General features: G+C 45.0%; 1 protein-coding gene across 1 annotated transcript in view; it reads right to left on the reverse strand.

Annotated features, from left to right (window-relative positions):
* Positions 1 to 18,678, reverse strand: part of LOC126160950 (uncharacterized) — a 55,200-nt gene that overhangs the window by 12,396 nt on the left and 24,126 nt on the right. The window contains exon 2 of the mRNA XM_049916943.1: positions 1,313 to 1,541. Within this exon, the coding sequence (XP_049772900.1) occupies positions 1,313 to 1,541 (229 nt within the window). The remainder of the gene's footprint in view (positions 1 to 1,312; positions 1,542 to 18,678) is intronic.

Raw genomic sequence — 18,678 nt, forward strand, 5'->3', positions numbered from 1 at the left:
CCAGCTCCCATTCCCCAACCCCCTTCTCCCTCCTCATCCTATCTAGCTCCTCCTGTGCGTTTTTCAACTGCACCTGAAGGGCACAGATCTTACGCTCCTGCTCTTCTATCAACTTACTCTTGCTACATAACTTGCAGTTCCAGGAGAGGATCTCACCAGAATGCCCACTGGCTTCCCCACTGCATTCCCCCCAGTGAAAATACTTCGAACAAGTCTCACACCGCAATCCACTACTCACGAACCTACGGCAAATCCCACACTTCTACTCATGGTAAAATTTTACTTTTTCTAAGTTCCGCTACTACAATAAGAAGATGTTAAAAACCTGACTACAATAAACACAAACTTACTCTACAAGGGAAGTAACTACTATTATTAACAGTATTAATAAACAACAAATGTGAATAAAACAAAAGACTAATACAGAGAGAGAATCAAACGTCTAATGACACAGTAACGAATCTGAAAACAATTCCCAAAAGGTTCTTCTGAAATTATTTCATCAGAGAACACAAAAAACTCCGGTTGAAGACTACTGAAGTTCCTAAATAAACCACTATACACAAACAATTAATTAGTACTTAGCTTTCGAAGCGCCGCTACAGCTGCAACTGGTCAGCGCGGAATGTAAACACAGGTAAGAGGTTACGTTGCTCGATACGAAACACAAATATCGAGTCACAACACAAGAAAGGCAGAGGTGAATGAAGAAACCACTAATAAGTCACTTATATAGTAAATATTATCACAAAAACCGTTAAAATATGTATCTGAAACCTAAAAATATATGAAAAACTTAGAGAGCGATCTCACACGCAGTCACTCGCTTATGACGTCACACCAAGTGTTCATACACTTTTTACTGTATTTTAATATTTGTTTCATGTGAACAATCCCTGGATCATATTAATAATTACATCCCATTTTTACGAGTGACATTACAATGAATGTTCTTTTATAAATTTTTTTCTTATCACTAAATTAAATAATTTTCCAACTCTGTCGAACATCTTACTTGTCGTGTGGCTAGAGTTAGTGGCGACCCGATCTTTTACTTTGATTTTAATGTCAGATAGCATTTCCATTTGCGTGTGGCTCTTTTAGCCATCTGGATATAGCTCAGGGCTCCCCTCATATCATAAACACCACTTAAGTCAACGTCACTTACACATGGCGATTTCCTTTACCTACGCCACTTACAATGTTAATCTCGGAAGACAGCGAAAGTAAATAGTGTACAGAGCAAACTGAAGAAGAGGAAAAGGGGATCAAGTGTACAATTAATGGAAGTGGCCTCAAGTGGCGTACGCACCCCAGTACAGAGCAGGAGCCGGCCAGGTGGTCTGCGATGAGGCACCACTGCTGGACGGAGAACTCGTCTGCCGCCCCCTCAGAGAACTCGCGGACCTGCTCCAGAGCGCCGGCGCAGCCCCTCTCCCTCTCCTCCGCGGGGCTCTGCAGCTGCAGCAGGCGCGCCACGGCCGGAGCCGCCGCCGACAGCCGCTCCACGTTCTCGCACGTCGCCTCCAGCTTGTAAGCTCCTGCGGAATGTTTCCCCGTCACCTACAGGTCTGCACACTGACTGCTCAGACAAGCTGTTGTTGTTTCTGTCTGCATCGACACTACTAACCAATGAAATGTCGACAACGTGAAAATGGCAATGAGGCCGGACAGGGGAGAGGCACCGTGTCGTATCCTTACAGACGAGTCCCCGTCGTGAGTACAGCATCGGAGTGGATAACTGCCAGCGTGGAGGCTCCGAGGAAAAAAGCTTCCCAGGTGTCACTCGTCACTGTCACGCCGCCATTGTGTGGGGTGCCCTTTGGTGCACAGTACGGAGCCGGTCATTTGACAGCAGCTGCTGCACTGTCGGTGGTACCCTACCTTCGAGATCTCAGGGACGTTATCCTTTAACACGATAACACAAGACCACACGTCACCCCAGCTGCCCTCAGTACAGACGGTTTCCATTGTTGCCATGGCGATAACGTTCTCTAAAATTCCCATCTGTTCAAGGTACTTCGACTTCTCGACTCGGTACGCAGCAAATATAAGACACTCTCGGACAGATAATCTGTAAAGTCACTGCAGTCACTGACTCGGAGAGCACGAATGGTCGGACGAGCAGTCCACGAGCAAAACCACGTAAAGCCGTAACACGGGTTCCATAAGTTCTGAACTTCAGCCTAGCTCAAACTAAATTCTTCCAGAGCAGCCTGGAATGTACTCGTCTAGCCTCAGAGAGTGTATTTTCAGTAAAAAAGATGCACTTATTGTTAAACGATTTGTTGGCGAGCTGGAGAATGTGAGCTGGACAACTAGATATATGGACACACCCACCTAAGACTTTGCAGAGCACTACAGGAGGGAGACGTTAGTGCGATGCTTCGTGGCAGACATCAGGCACGACATGGGCAGTTTTACGTGGAGCTCACAGAGGTGACCCGAGACTTCTCCTCAGCACAGACAGCCAGTGGGGGGTTGCTGCGGACGTCAGAGGTCCAGTCCAGCCGGAGCCACAGACGGCGACTTCACACCTGCCTCCAGACGTTCTCCATTCTCATCTCCTTGAGCGACACGTATTTAGACTCTCCCATCATAGTCTGGCTGAGAATTTTTGTCTTTGACTTACAATAACTACATCCTGTAAAGAAAGAATTCTTATTAATATAAGGGACATATCATTATTTTCTTGTTTTAATCACGTGCTGATGTATTTCGCCTGTAATTATCGCCATGGTTACGCCTGGTACATCGTGTGCTAGGTAATAAACGTGCTGCCGTGCACTGTTTTGCATGCGTGTGTGATGGTCCTCTTAATACAGTTTGTTGATCTGCACTTGTCTGAGAACATGCAACACTTTTGGAGCTGAAAATAAGTTACTGTGACAGCTAACTACTAAACGTTTTCCAATTGTTCAAAAATAATCCCACTGAGTTTGTCCACCGGTACGGTACTGTGGCTGACACATCAGTACAAGCCGGAAATGAAGCAGCAGTCAAAGCACAGAGAGCAGTGAGTCGAACCCTACTAAGAACGAAGTGTCTACTTTCGTCTGCCGGAGGGTTTACGACCAGAGATTTCTGGCTTACAAAAGCAGTTTTCTCCGATGACTCCCTTACAAAGAATAAAACACTAACTGGCAAGTGTGACTCAAGTCATCTTGACCAGAGGCATCGAAAATGGGACAAGTCCAAGACTGTAGCATTAAGCAAAAAGGAAGGAGATGTGATATCTCTGAAAAAAGAGACAAGCTCTTAGCCCGTCAGAAGTGAATTTGGAGCTGTACTGATGCACTGGACAAATCCGTTGCACCGAGGGAGCTAAGATGTAGTTAGTACGGCCGTAAGTTAGTACCGTAAGCAGATATTTAAATAGTTTAGGATGACGTCCCTTGGAGTCGGAAGCAATATCATGCAGCAAACTGATAAAGAGGGCTCTCTTATAGAACTACTGGTAGCCATCAATATTAACCAAAAAATCGGAGTGCCATCAAATTGTAATTATGCACTGAAAACTTTACAATAATACACATCTGACACAGCTACAGCCTGGAACCGCGCGACCGCTACGGTCGCAGGTTCGAATCCTGCCTCGGGAATGGGTGTGTGTGATGTCCTTAGGTTAGTTAGGCTTAAGTAGTTCTAAGTTCTAGGGGACTGATGACCTCAGAAGTTAAGTCCCATAACGCTCAGAGCTATTTGAACCATTTTTGAACATCTGACACAAATAAACACACTTAACTTATAAATTGAAAATCTTTATGCTCGTAACCAACACAGAAATCTCGGGTAAAATGTGTGTAACGGCCGACAGTGTCACTCGGTGCGCTCTGTGGGCTGCTGTGTGATTTAGCATTACTTCCTGCCTCGGTCGTGTACTCTCGGTAGAGTCCGTCCCAGTTATTGGTTTAGCAACTAGACGTTTACTGGATTCGAATAATTACTTTCCCTGTTATTTTCTATAAAAATGTTTATTTTTAATTATTCACATATGGGCCCAACAGGACCATGCTAGGTACACTCAACCAATGTCGCTTTTGATGGTTGGCTTTGTGTCCAAATTTATTTCATCCTTTCAGAATGAAGTCTCTTTCTTTCATCAGACTAGTAGTAGAGCAACGTATGTGTCGCCCCACATTCCATTGTTGCCAGATGTATCCAAGATGTTGACAACGACATCATCAAAGATGACGTCATGTAGACTTGGCAACAGGGCATGATGTCATCCAAGATGACAGCTGTGACGTCATAGACAGCCCCCCTCCCCCAAAGATGACGTCACCTCAAAGTAGGTCTCGGCAGCCGTGACGTCAATCAAGATGACGGATTTTGGCGGGAAGATAGGACACTTTTCCTGCCTCCACTAACCTAACCTCCACCCCCCCCCCCCAAAAATAATGACGCGAAGTTCTAATTCATACATCATAATGCGTCACACCTAAGAAACTGGCGGGAAAAAGGACTTGTCTTTATTACTTAAACAATTTCAAGCACATGTGTTCTCCACTGTGACTGGAGTCCAACTGGCTTAGTTCAAATCTACGGCAGCAGAGGGCGCCACCGTGACGTCAGATCGTGATGCAAGTACCGTCATTCAAAATGGCTGCACCCAGTGTATCTACCACCAGCTCCAGAGCCCAACTGGCTTAGTTCATATCGTGGCCACCAGAGGGCGCTACCGTGACGTCGGTTGATGACACAAGATCGTCCGCTCTCTCTCGCGCCGCGCCACCGGCGTCTGACCGCTTGCGTCACACACCCTCGGCCGCCACCTCAATACACGCTCTGTACATAGTCTCCTGTAAATATTCTAACTATGACTCGAGTACCGTTATTCAATCCGCATGGTCCAGGACACAGCTAGAGCATGCTCCCATTACATAATCCTAGATCGTAGTTCACCCCACCTGCAGTCAAGCACTGAAAGAGAGAGAGAGAGAGAGAGAGAGAGAGAGAGAGAGAGAGAGAGAGAGAGGTACTGCAATGCCTTCTCTCTCAGCCGGCCGGAGTGGCCGAGCGGTTCTAGGTGCTACAGTCTGGAACCGCGCGACTGCTACGGTCGCAGGTTCGAATCCTGCCTCGGGCATGGATGTGTATGCTGTCCTTAGGTTAGTTAGGTTTAAGTAGAGCCATTTGAACCATTTTTAACTTCTCTCTCATGTACTTAGGAAAAGGGCTTCGCTAGCTTTCAACTACCTATTTTCAACTACTTTTCATGCAGGTAAGAAAAGGCGTTCACTATACTTTCAACTACCTAGTTTCAACTACTTTTCCAGGACCAGACCGCCACCTCTTCCTAGGAACCGGCGCCGAGTTTGAATTCTAGCACTAAAGAAAGGTCACTTGCCCTTTCGCTACCAACCTAAGAAAATTGTTGCAAACGAAGCCCACCACCACTACCCTAAGCCTAAAGGACGCAACCTCTTCCTAGGGGTTGCTGGTAAAAGGACTCAGCCCGCACTAGACTGATGGAGAGAGGAAGGAATGTACTTTATTTATTTGGGAGCATTTTATTTAGGGATAGAGTATATGTATCACAGAACACAAGCTCTGACATGCCCCACGGCATACAGACCTGCAAACTACTCCTACATAACTCACGTATAAGGCTCTACACACACTCTTGCTAATTGTGAACCGTCAGAAATAACGCATTGGACAGCCTACAGACATGTGAATCACTCGTAAATAATGCAATACATTTACGTACAGATAGCTAAACAACTCCTAAATTGTCAAAATAATAATCCTTCTAAAAGACTCTGCTTACTAATCGTCAACTGTCGAAATCATACACCAGCCTTTATTTAAACAATTAGAGGCAGCACCACCACCCAATGTATTCGCCACTGAGTCCGTAGCCCAACTGACTTAGTTCATATCGATGCCACTAGAGGATGCTGCAGTGACGTCAGGTGATGATGGAAGTACCGTAATCTACCACCTAGTGATTCACCACGAGCTCCAGAACCCAACTGAATTAGTACATTTCGTCGCCGCCAAAGGACGCCACCGTGACACAGCTATTGACGCAAGTACAGTTATCCATAATTGCGGCAAACACTGTGTTCCCCACGAGGTGTAGTACTCAATACCACCAGCAGAGGACACTGTTGTCCGTTTCCTGACATAAACGAAGACTTATTTAACGATAGACTATATCTATCACACTGACACAAAAGATCAACCCTGATGTGCCTGGGGCCACGTTGCACAGCCAACAGACACGTAACCAACTTGTAATTTCAGTACACAATAGCAAACTGCTCCTAAATAATTCTTCACGCTGATGTGTAGACACGCTCAGTACTTGTAAACTGTCCAAATAGCTCATAGCACGACCTACAGAGCCGCTCGCGGAGTAATGCAATCGACGCACGCACGCACAGTCCACCGCCCCCTGTCCTGTAGAGCACACAGGAGGAAGCGAGCAGTGGCGCGTCAGTCAGGTGTCAAAGCGCACACAGTCCCCTGCTCGGCTTCCCAAGGATGAGGTGGCGGCACCCCCATTCATACGTGACACCTGAGAAATTCCTATCGGCTGGACACCGATGATGACGTGATCGCACGTACGGTCGACACGGTTGTTGACTGTCAAAGCACTCACGGACCTCCGTTTAGGGCCGAGCACGACACAGCCCCCGCGAAGTGAGGCAGCCGCAGCTCGGGTCCCGCGCACTCCGTCACACGTCATCGAACCCCGGTGAAAGTTGCACGCCTCTATTCCGTCACGATTATACTGTCGTACCATTTCAAAGCGCGTTCACGGCAGTCTCATATTCGAGGCGTCGCCAGGTGCCACTTGTCTTTACCGACGAAGGCAGAATAGCACAGAGCGTGTTGACACACGTGTTCAACCGCACGTACCCTCCACAGCGTGACTGACACATCGCCATCTAAAACATTCTCAATGTTTTTCTTACGTCACATGGCTTTGTGAAAAAAAAAAATCGGCCAAGTCCAGCTCTCCGTAATTTTATAGTGCCCCAGAAATAGTTAACGCTCGCTTTCTTGCTGTCTGAGCTTCAATGTGCCAAAATTCCTTCCCTAACAGAACCTGTTTACCAACATCGCCGGACCCAGTCTTCCTCCCAGACACAACGTGATAGCCTTCCTGCGCTCAACATACTCAAATGTTCTCACCGCTCCTATATCCCACCACAATTAACCAAGCTTTCTCATTGGCTCTTATCGAATTTACCAGTCAAATTACTAACGCCGTCGGTATCAAAGCACCATCCACCTTTTCTTTCTGGGGCTTTTATGTCGTTATTTTGCAAAGACTGCTAAACTGCACCGACAGTTCCCTCAATCTGTAGGCCCCCAACCTGGTCTTTCTCTCTGCAGACGCTACACTCAGTGGTGTTAACTATTTTACACTGATCACCATTTTGTACCGACAACTAAACATCGCAAAGTTGTCTACAGGTCATCAAATACATACGACACTCTCAAGAATATTGGAGAATCAAACCGATCTCCAACCAGGGAATATATCAACGAGTATCGTCTCGATCTAGTAAACATGCAATTCATGTTCGAGGTATCCTGCTTCTGTGTGGACCAGTATTCGTTGGTGAATTGCCGTTTGAATTCATCAAAAGACATACTTTCAGTTTCTAGATTGAGACTCCATCTTTTGGCGTCTGCGGTCATAGCACTAATTACCAAATTTATTTTCTCTTGGTCACTCAGACTTCCGGGGAAAACTTTCACAATTTTTCAGAAAGTCTAACGGATTCCACCCATTATGTTTCTCGGAAGGATCGAATTTTTCCTCCCCTTCCAGTAACTTATGATACTCTACTTTAGTTATCACATTACTAGGTGTCACCTGTATGTTCTTTTCCAGCTCATTAACATGACCGAGAATATTGGATGTGTTGCTATTACATTTCTGTTTACAATTACCTACCTTCTCTGCTAACAGCTTTTCAGACTTTCAAACAGTTTCTCTCAAATTTGAGACTTCTGTTTGGCATTCGATATATACACTCCTGGAAATGGAAAAAAGAACACATTGACACCGGTGTGTCAGACCCACCATACTTGCTCCGGACACTGCGAGAGGGCTGTACAAGCAATGATCACACGCACGGCACAGCGGACACACCAGGAACCGCGGTGTTGGCCGTCGAATGGCGCTAGCTGCGCAGCATTTGTGCACCGCCGCCGTCAGTGTCAGCCAGTTTGCCGTGGCATACGGAGCTCCATCGCAGTCTTTAACACTGGTAGCATGCCGCGACAGCGTGGACGTGAACCGTATGTGCAGTTGACGGACTTTGAGCGAGGGCGTATAGTGGGCATGCGGGAGGCCGGGTGGACGTACCGCCGAATTGCTCAACACGTGGGGCGAGAGGTCTGCACAGTACATCGATGTTGTCGCCAGTGGTCGGCGGAAGGTGCACGTGCCCGTCGACCTGGGACCGGACCGCAGCGACGCACGGATGCACGCCAAGACCGTAGGATCCTACGCAGTGCCGTAGGGGACCGCACCGCAACTTCCCAGCAAATTAGGGACACTGTTGCTCCTGGGGTATCGGCGAGGACCATTCGCAACCGTCTCCATGAAGCTGGGCTACGGTCCCACACACCGTTAGGCCGTCTTCCGCTTACGCCCCAACATGGTGCAGCCCGCCTCCAGTGGTGTCGCGACAGGCGTGAATGGAGGGACGAATGGAGACGTGTCGTCTTCAGCGATGAGAGTCGCTTCTGCCTTGGTGCCAATGATGGTCGTATGCGTGTTTGGCGCCGTGCAGGTGAGCGCCACAATCAGGACTGCATACGACCGAGGCACAAAGGGCCAACACCCGGCATCATGGTGTGGGGAGCGATCTCCTACACTGGCCGTACACCACTGGTGATCGTCGAGGGGACACTGAATAGTGCACGGTACATCCAAACCGTCATCGAACCCATCGTTCTACCATTCCTAGACCGGCAAGGGAACTTGCTGTTCCAACAGGACAATGCACGTCCGCATGTATCCCGTGCCACCCAACGTGCTCTAGAAGGTGTAAGTCAACTACCCTGGCCAGCAAGATCTCCGGATCTGTCCCCCATTGAGCATGTTTGGGACTGGATGAAGCGTCGTCTCACGCGGTCTGCACGTCCAGCATGAACGCTGGTCCACCTGAGGCGCCAGGTGGAAATGGCATGGCAAGCCGTTCCACAGGACTACATCCAGCATCTCTACGATCGTCTCCATGGGAGAATAGCAGCCTGCATTGCTGCGAAAGGTGGATATACACTGTACTAGTGCCGACATTGTGCATGCTCTGTTGCCTGTGTCTATGTGCCTGTGGTTCTGTCAGTGTGATCATGTGATGTATCTGACCCCAGGAATGTGTCAATAAAGTTTCCCCTTCCTGGGACAATGAATTCACGGTGTTCTTATTTCAATTTCCAGGAGTGTACTTCAGACTTAATTTCTTCAGACCGCTCGGTTATAGTCTCATTAATGAGGGGTTTGACATTCTCTTGAATCTGTTCAATTTTGGAGTCGAATCTTTCATTGATTCCTTTGACCTGACTTTCTACAGTTCTTACTCTATCCTCGACCCCTTGCATTCTGGTTTTCACTTCTTTAACTTCGCCTATAACTGTATTTAATACTTCGCCCATGTCATCAATTCCCTTATTGATGTGTTCTCCCTGTTTACTAATTTGGTTACTCTGTTCCTTAATTTGTTGATTTTGTGCTCTAATTTGTGTACCGATTTGGTTACCCTGTTCTTTAATTTGTGCTTTCATTTGCTTTTCTAGGTTACTATTTTGTTGAATTAATGTTCTCAGTAAGTCGTGAATGTCAAATACATTACTACTTTCAATTTCGGCTTTCGCAGTTACATAGCCAAATTCTTCTACAGTTTCCTCGTCTACTCTTTCTTTCTTAATGGCTGATGGACTCCACATGTCATCCCTTTCTTTGTCCCCTGCTATGTTTTGTTGTTGCTTTGCATGTTTGTCTGTCTGACTGTCCACTTCGGCCAGGCTCCATTACATTCCCTGTTGTTGTTACTGGGGTACTCGTGCCTACTTATTTATCCATGGATTTATTAAATATAGCTTACAGTTTACTTTTAAATGGTCTCGTAATTGACTCACACCTCCCAAACTGCTACAAATTCGTGTCTCTGGACCTTTGTTCTAGATTTTCCCCTCTTCAAAAGTCCTTTCACGGTCGTCATGTGCAACGATTCTTTCGCGTTCTCGTCAATATGGTACCAGAACGTTTAAATTCTACCACTGTAAAGACGGAAGTTCCGCGATTCGGAATGTCAGAACTGTGTAGTAAGTAGCGGCAGGAACACCACCACAAAATTACGCAGCACTAACACTTCAAACCATCGACTCTCAGAGAGAGATTCTAACTGTGTTCAACCTAATGGTAAAGTATCGAACTATTTTTCTCCGAATCATACAGTTTGTGGGAAAAGCAGTAAGAATAATTACTTTCGGAAACCTTTAGTGAGACAAAGCCTGTCATAACAATAAACTGTTTCGCTTAGTGAAACGGCCACTCAGAATAAATTCGTTGAGGTAAGGACCCTACTGAGGTAGATGAAATAGGAAAATTACAGTTAAACACAAAGGTACATTTAACACTTATATTCCACTGATTGAAGGTGGGTGGTTCAAACTGTGATACACTTCTAAATAAAGTACTTTGCCTGTTATTGATGCCGAAGGTGGTGTGAGGCGGTGCTTTGTAGTAAAATTGCGCAGGACAGCTCTTGATGTACATAGCTCTGTCTTCCTCTTGGTGGCGAAGATAAAATTGCAAATTTCTGAGTTATTAATTTATTGCCGTACTGCGCCAATCATGTAGAACACGTCCGAGGCCAAAACCCAGTCTTGCAGGTGCCTGACCAACACAATGTGTGTTCCCCACTTGCAGGGCAGCTACCGACTGACTGAGCCACTTGCGCGCCAGTTTTCACCCACGCACCCAACCACCTTTTCCATTCCACCATGGAACGGAGTTCCGTTCTACCTGTGATACCTACACATTTTCAATTTACACTCCTGTTTACAAAAACCCTAAGTGTGAACCATCTACAATTGCATGACAGCATATACATACAAAACTGACATAATTAATTAAGTTGTACTTGAAATATTACATAATTATTTACAAAATATGTTTTAATACATTTATTCCACTTACGTCAAAGACGTTATTTTAAACAGATAAACTACACTTCACAAAAGCTTACTTTCGTTATAGTATTTGCTTAATCTGCGAGGTGCGGGGGCTAGCAGTGTATTTAACACTAAATTCTTCTAGAATCTACATATGTAAATGATGCTCTAAGCGCCCCCTATTCTAACTCCGACTTTTGCTGTTGCACATGGATTAAAAAGATACGCGAACTGACTGTAACAAACCCTGCAAGTGGAGTAGAAAAGAGTTTGGCACCTGCAATAATTTAATTTGATAAATAAGTTAAATAAAGGAAGGTTTCATTAACGTAGTGAGAAATGATAGGGTTGCTCTACCGATTAACAGAATGAAAGTTCTGTCCAAAATAACAATATGATTTATTAAGACTAAACACAAAATAATAAACAAAAACACATGAAACATTTACAATACATCAAATTGGCTCAAATTGGATACTCAAATAAACGCTGTGAAGGTGAAGTTGTCCCTAAACTAGATTGTGACGTTGATGACGAAGTGGTATGTGGAGCCAATTCCTAGCAACTCAAATCTTAAGAGAGACACACAGCTAACCCAACATTAATTGCTGCTACATTGGTGAGAACTCAGACAATGAACACCCAAGATAGAACAAAGTTAGAAAAGACGAACAGGCGCGCTCTGCTGAGCTCTGATTATCGCCTAGCAAAAATGCCTGCTTTGCCGGTGCTGCGGACGTACATTCAACTTTCCTCACAGAAAGTAATCCGGGGACGTCAGATCTGGTGAACGTGCGGGCCACAGCATGGTGCTTTGACGACCAATCCACCTGTCATGAAATATGCTATTCAATACCTCTTCAACCGCACGCTAGCTATGTGCCGGACATCCCTCATGTTGGAAGTACATCGCCATTCTGTCATGCAGTGAAACATCTTGTAGTAACATCGGTAGAACATTACGTAGGAAATCAGCATACATTGTACCTCTTAGATTGCGATCGATAAAATAAGGGCCAATTATCCTTCCTCCCATAATACCGCGCCACACCTTAACCCACCAAGGTCGCTGATGTTCCACTTGTCGTAGCCATCGTGGATTTTCCGTTGCCCATTAGTGCATATTATGTCGGTTTAAGTTACCGCTGTTGGTGAATGACGCTTCGTCGCTAAATAGAACGCGTGCAGAAAATCTGTCATCGTCCCGTAATTTCTCGTGTGCCCAGTGACAGAACTGAACACGACGTTCAAAGTCGTCGCCATATCGATGTTGATGTAGCATTCTCAGCACCGACGTTTCTGAGATTACCGATTCTTGCGCAATTTGTCTGCTACTGATGCGCGGATTAGCCGCGACAGCAGCTAAAACACCTACTTGGGCATCATCATTTGTTGCAGGTCGTGGTTGACGTTACACATGTGGCTGAACACTTCCTGTTTCCTTAAATAACGTAACTATCCGGCGAACGGTCCGGACACTTGGATGATGTCGTCCAGGATACCGAGTAGCATACATAGCACACACCCGTTGGGCATTTTGATCACAATAGCCATACATCAATACGATATCGACCTTCTCCGCAACTGGTAAACAGTCCATTTTAACACGGGTAATGTATCACGAAGTAAATACCGTCCGCCCTGGCGGAATGTTACGTGATACCACGTACTTATAGGTTTGTGACTATTTAAAAAACCTACCTGTTACCAGCTGTTCGTCTAAAATTGTGAGCCACATGTTTGTGACTATTACAGTGTCATCTATCACAAAGCGAAAAAAGTGGTCCAACCAAAACATTCATATTTCTTGACATACTACACGAATATGTAATAAAAATGGAGGTTCCTATTTAAAAAAACGCAGTTGATATCCGTTTGGCCTATAGCAGCGCCATCTAGCGGGCCAACCATAGCGCCATCTGGTTTCCCCCTTCAAGCTAGACGAGTTTCGTTCTTTGTAGTTTTTCGTTTGATGCTTATTTCTTGAGATATTTGGCCCAGTCACTATCAATGGACCACCCTGTATATTAAGAGAACAACAGCAGTCCTATCACACACCGCTGTGGCACTTCTGACGATGCCCTTGTCTCTGATGAACACATGCTGGGTTCTATTATCTAAGAAGTCTTCGAGCCACATATGTATCTGTGAACGTATTCCACATGCTCGTACCTTCGTTAATAGACTGCAAGGGGGCACCGTGTCACATGCTTTCCGGAAATCCAGAGATGTGGGATCTGCCTGTTGCCTTTAATCTATCGTCCACAGTACACCATGTACGAAAAGGGCAAGCTCAGTTTCGCACGAACGATGCTTTCTAAAACCATGCTGATTCTTGGACATAAGATTATCAGTCTCAAGGTGATTTATTATCTTCAAACTTACAATATGTTCTTTGATTCTGCAGGTAACCTAAGTTGGGGATATTGGTGTGTAATTTTGCGGATTCGTTCTTTTCCCTCTCTTGTGTACAGAATTTACCTGCGCTTTTTTTCCGTCGCTCGGGACATTGTGTTAGGCGACAGATACGCCACCAGTGGAAGCTAGGTAGGGGGCCAACGCCGTAGAGTACATTTTATAAAACCGAACTGTGATTCCATCCGGACCTGGTGATTTGTTTTCAAATCTTTAAGTTGCTTCTCTACGCCCGGTATGCTTATTTCTATTTCGTCTATACGGGCGTCTGTCCGATGGTCAAATGAGGATATGTTTGTACAGTTCTCCTGCATGAACGCTTTCTTGAACGCGAAATTTAAAATTTCGGCTTTCGTTTTATTATCTTCAGCTGCCACACCAGACTGGTCAACAAGGGACTGAGTGGAAGCCTTAGACTAGCTTAACGATTTTACGTAGGACGAGAATTTTATCGGGTTCTCTGCCAGATCTTTTTCTAAGGTGTGACGGTGATATTAGTTGTATGCTTCGAGCATAGATCTTTTCACAGATGCACGAATCTGTACTAATCCTTGCTTGGCGTCAATTGTGCGTTCTCTTTTGAACCGAGGGTGCGATAGCCTCTGTTTCCTCAGCATCTTCTGAATTTCGTTATTAAGCCATGGTGCGTCTTTTGCATCCTTTATCCACATATTAGGTACATAACTCTTCAAATCACGACTTACTATCTGCTTGAAGTTTGCTCATAGTCCCTTTACGTCCATGTTATTAGAACCAACTGACGTCAATTCATGTCTAAGTGAGATGCTAACAACTGCTTATCTGTTCTATGTAGCTGAAACACTCTCTTGCCTTCTTGACAGATTTATTAACTTTCGTAACCGTAGTTGCTACGATCTCTAATCCCCGTTTCTATACTGACACTGTCGATAAGATCCGACCTGTTTGTAGCTAGAAGGTCTGACATATTTCCACTGTCCGTGGACAGCCGAGCTAGCTGCTTCAGACAGTTTTCAGGAAATTTGTTCAATTGTATGCTTGGTAGGTTAAAGTCACCTCCAACTATAATTCCACGATCTAGGTATTACGCGCTAATGACCGTAGACTTTCCTCGAATAACTATACAACCGTCAGAAAGGATTCAGGTGACTGGGAAAAACCCAGCAATTAACTTGGTTTCAACCTAAACCTGTTATAAGCGACCAGATAACTTCACTGACGCACTGCACTTCGACCTCCACAAAGACAATATTTTTGTCAGCTGTAGTGAAGACTCACCCTCCTATGGCCTGTAATCAGTCTTTCTGGTATACGTTCCGCGACTTGCTAAATATCTCAGAGCGTTCCACTTCAGGTTTCATACTGCTCTCAGTCCCAAGAAAAATTTGAATGTGAGAGCTTGCGAGGTGCCGGGACTAGCAGTGTATTTCACTAAATTCTTCTAGAATCTACATATGCAAATAATGCTCTAAGCCCCCCCTATTCTAACTCCGACTTTTGCTGTTGCACATGGATTAAAAAGATACGCGAACTGACTGTGATCAACCCTGCAAGTGGAGTAGAAAAGAGTTTGGCACCTGCAATAATTTAATTTGATAAATAAGTTAAATAAAGGAAGGTTTCATTAACATAGTGAGAAATGATAGGGTTGCTCTACCGATTAACAGAATGAAAGTTCTGTCCAAAATAACAATATGATTTATTAAGACTAAACACAAAATAATAAACAAAAACACATGAAACATTTACAATACATCAAATTGGCTCAAATTGGATACTCAAATAAACGCTGTGAAGGTGAAGTTGTCCCTAAACTAGATTGTGACGTTGATGACGAAGTGGTATGTGGAGCCAATTCCTAGCAACTCAAATCTTAAGAGAGACACACAGCTAACCCAACATTAATTGCTGCTACATTGGTGAGAACTCAGACAATGAACACCCAAGATAGAACAAAGTTAGAAAAGACGAACAGGCGCGCTCTGCTGAGCTCTGATTATCGCCTAGCAAAAATGCCTGCTTTGCCGGTGCTGCGGACGTACATTCAACTTTCCTCACAGAAAGTAATCCGGGGACGTCAGATCTGGTGAACGTGCGGGCCACAGCATGGTGCTTTGACGACCAATCCACCTGTCATGAAATATGCTATTCAATACCTCTTCAACCGCACGCTAGCTATGTGCCGGACATCCCTCATGTTGGAAGTACATCGCCATTCTGTCATGCAGTGAAACATCTTGTAGTAACATCGGTAGAACATTACGTAGGAAATCAGCATACATTGTACCTCTTAGATTGCGATCGATAAAATAAGGGCCAATTATCCTTCCTCCCATAATACCGCGCCACACCTTAACCCACCAAGGTCGCTGATGTTCCACTTGTCGTAGCCATCGTGGATTTTCCGTTGCCCATTCTACATCTACATCTACATTTATACTCCGCAAGCCACCCAACGGTGTGTGGCGGAGGGCACTTTACGTGCCACTGTCATTATCTCCCTTTCCTGTTCCAGTCGCGTATGGTTCGCGGGAAGAACGACTGTCTGAAAGCCTCTGTGCGCGCTCTAATCTCTCTAATTTTACATTCGTGATCTCCTCGGGAGGTATAAGTAGGGGGAAGCAATATATTCGTTACCTCATCCAGAAACGCCCCCTCTCGAAACCTGGCGAGCAAGCTACACCGCGATGCAGAGCGCCTCTCTTGCAGAGTCTGCCACTTGAGTTTGTTAAACATCTCCGTAACGCTATCACGGTTACCAAATAACCCTGTGACGAAACGCGCCGCTCTTCTTTGGATCTTCTCTATCTCCTCCGTCAACCCGATCTGGTACGGATCCCACACTGATGAGCAATACTCAAGTATAGGTCGAACGAGTGTTTTGTAAGCCACCTCCTTTGTTGATGGACTACATTTTCTAAGGACTCTCCCAATGAATCTCAACCTGGTACCCGCCTTACCAACAATTAATTTTATATGATCATTCCACTTCAAATCGTTCCGCACGCATACTCCCAGATATTTTACAGAAGTAACTGCTACCAGTGTTTGTTCCGCTATCATATAATCATACAATAAAGGATCCTTCTTTCTATGTATTCGCAATACATTACATGTGTCTATGTTAAGGGTCAGTTGCCACTCCCTGCACCAAGTGCCTATCCGCTGCAGATCTTCCTGCATTTCGCTACAATTTTCTAATGCTGCAACTTCTCTGTATACTACAGCATCATCCGCGAAAAGCCGCATGGAACTTCCGACACTATCTACTAGGTCATTTATATATATTGTGAGAAGCAGTGGTCCCATAACACTCCCCTGTGGCACGCCAGAGGTTACTTTAACGTCTGTAGATGTCTCTCCATTGAGAACAACATGCTGTGTTCTGTTTGCTAAAAACTCTTCAATCCAGCCACACAGCTGGTCTGATATTCCGTAGGCTCTTACTTTGTTTATCAGACGACAGTGCGGAACTGTATCGAACGCCTTCCGGAAGTCAAGGAAAATGGCATCTACCTGGGAGCCTGTATCTAATATTTTCTGGGTTTCATGAACAAATAATGCGAGTTGGGTTTCACACGATCGCTGTTTCCGGAATCCATGTTGATTCCTACATAGTAGATTCTGAGTTTCCAAAAACGACATGATACTCGAGCAAAAGACATGTTCTAAAATTCTACAACAGATCGACGTCAGAGAGATAGGTCTATAGTTTTGCGCATCTGCTCGACGACCCTTCTTGAAGACTGGGACTACCTGTGCTCTTTTCCAATCATTTGGAACCTTCTGTTCCTCTAGAGACTTGCGGTACACGGCTGTTAGAAGGGGGGCAAGTTCTTTCGCGTACTCTGTGTAGAATCGAATTGGTATCCCGTCAGGTCCAGTGGACTTTCCTCTGTTGAGTGATTCCAGTTGCTTTTCTATTCCTTGGACACTTATTTCAATGTCAGCCATTTTTTCGTTGGTGCGAGGATTTAGAGAAGGAACTGCAGTGCGGTCTTCCTCTGTGAAACAGCTTTGGAAAAAGGTGTTTAGTATTTCAGCTTTACGCTTGTCATCCTCTGTTTCAGTGCCATCATCATCCCAGAGTGTCTGGACATGATGTTTCGAGCCACTTACTGATTTAACGTAAGACCAGAACTTCCTAGGATTTTCTGTCAAGTCGGTACCTAGTATTTTACTTTCGAATTCACTGAACGCTTCACGCATAGCCCTCCTTACGCTAACTTTGACATCGTTTAGCTTCTGTTTGTCTGAGAGGTTTTGGCTGCGTTTAAACTTGGAGTGAAGCTCTCTTTGCTTTCGCAGTAGTTTCCTAACTTTGTTGTTGTACCACGGTGGGTTTTTCCCGTCCCTCACAGTTTTGCTCGGCACGTACCTGTCTAAAACGCATTTAACGGTTGCCTTGAACTTTTTCCATAAACACTCAACATTGTCAGTGTCGGAACAGAAATTTTCGTTTTGATCTGTTAGGTAGTCTGAAATCTGCCTTCTATTACTCTTGCTAAACAGATAAACCTTCCTCCCTTTTTTTTATATTCCTATTAACTTCCATATTCAGGGATGCTGCAACGGCCTTATGATCACTGATTCCCTGTTCTGCACTTACAGAGTCGAAAAGTTCGGGTCTGTTTGTTATCAGTAGGTCCAAGATGTTATCTCCACGAGTCGGTTCTCTGTTTAATTGCTCGAGGTAATTTTCGGATAGTGCACTCAGTATAATGTCACTCGATGCTCTGTCCCTACCACCCGTCCTAAACATCTGAGTGTCCCAGTCTATATCTGGTAAATTGAAATCTCCACCTAAGACCATAACATGCTGAGAAAATTTATGTGAAATGTATTCCAAATTTTCTCTCAGTTGTTCTGCCACTAATGCTGCTGAGTCGGGGGGTCGGTAAAAGGAGCCAATTATTAACCTTGCTCGGTTGTTGAGTGTAACCTCCACCCATAATAATTCACAGGAACTATCCACTTCTACTTCACTACAGGATAAACTACTACTAACAGCGACGAACACTCCGCCACCGGTTGCATGCAATCTATCCTTTCTAAACACCGTCTGTGCCTTTGTAAAAATTTCGGCAGAATTTATCTCTGGCTTCAGCCAGCTTTCTGTACCTATAACGATTTCAG

The sequence above is a fragment of the Schistocerca cancellata genome, unplaced genomic scaffold (genome assembly GCF_023864275.1).
Source record: "Schistocerca cancellata isolate TAMUIC-IGC-003103 unplaced genomic scaffold, iqSchCanc2.1 HiC_scaffold_1168, whole genome shotgun sequence".
Taxonomy (NCBI): domain Eukaryota; kingdom Metazoa; phylum Arthropoda; class Insecta; order Orthoptera; family Acrididae; genus Schistocerca; species Schistocerca cancellata.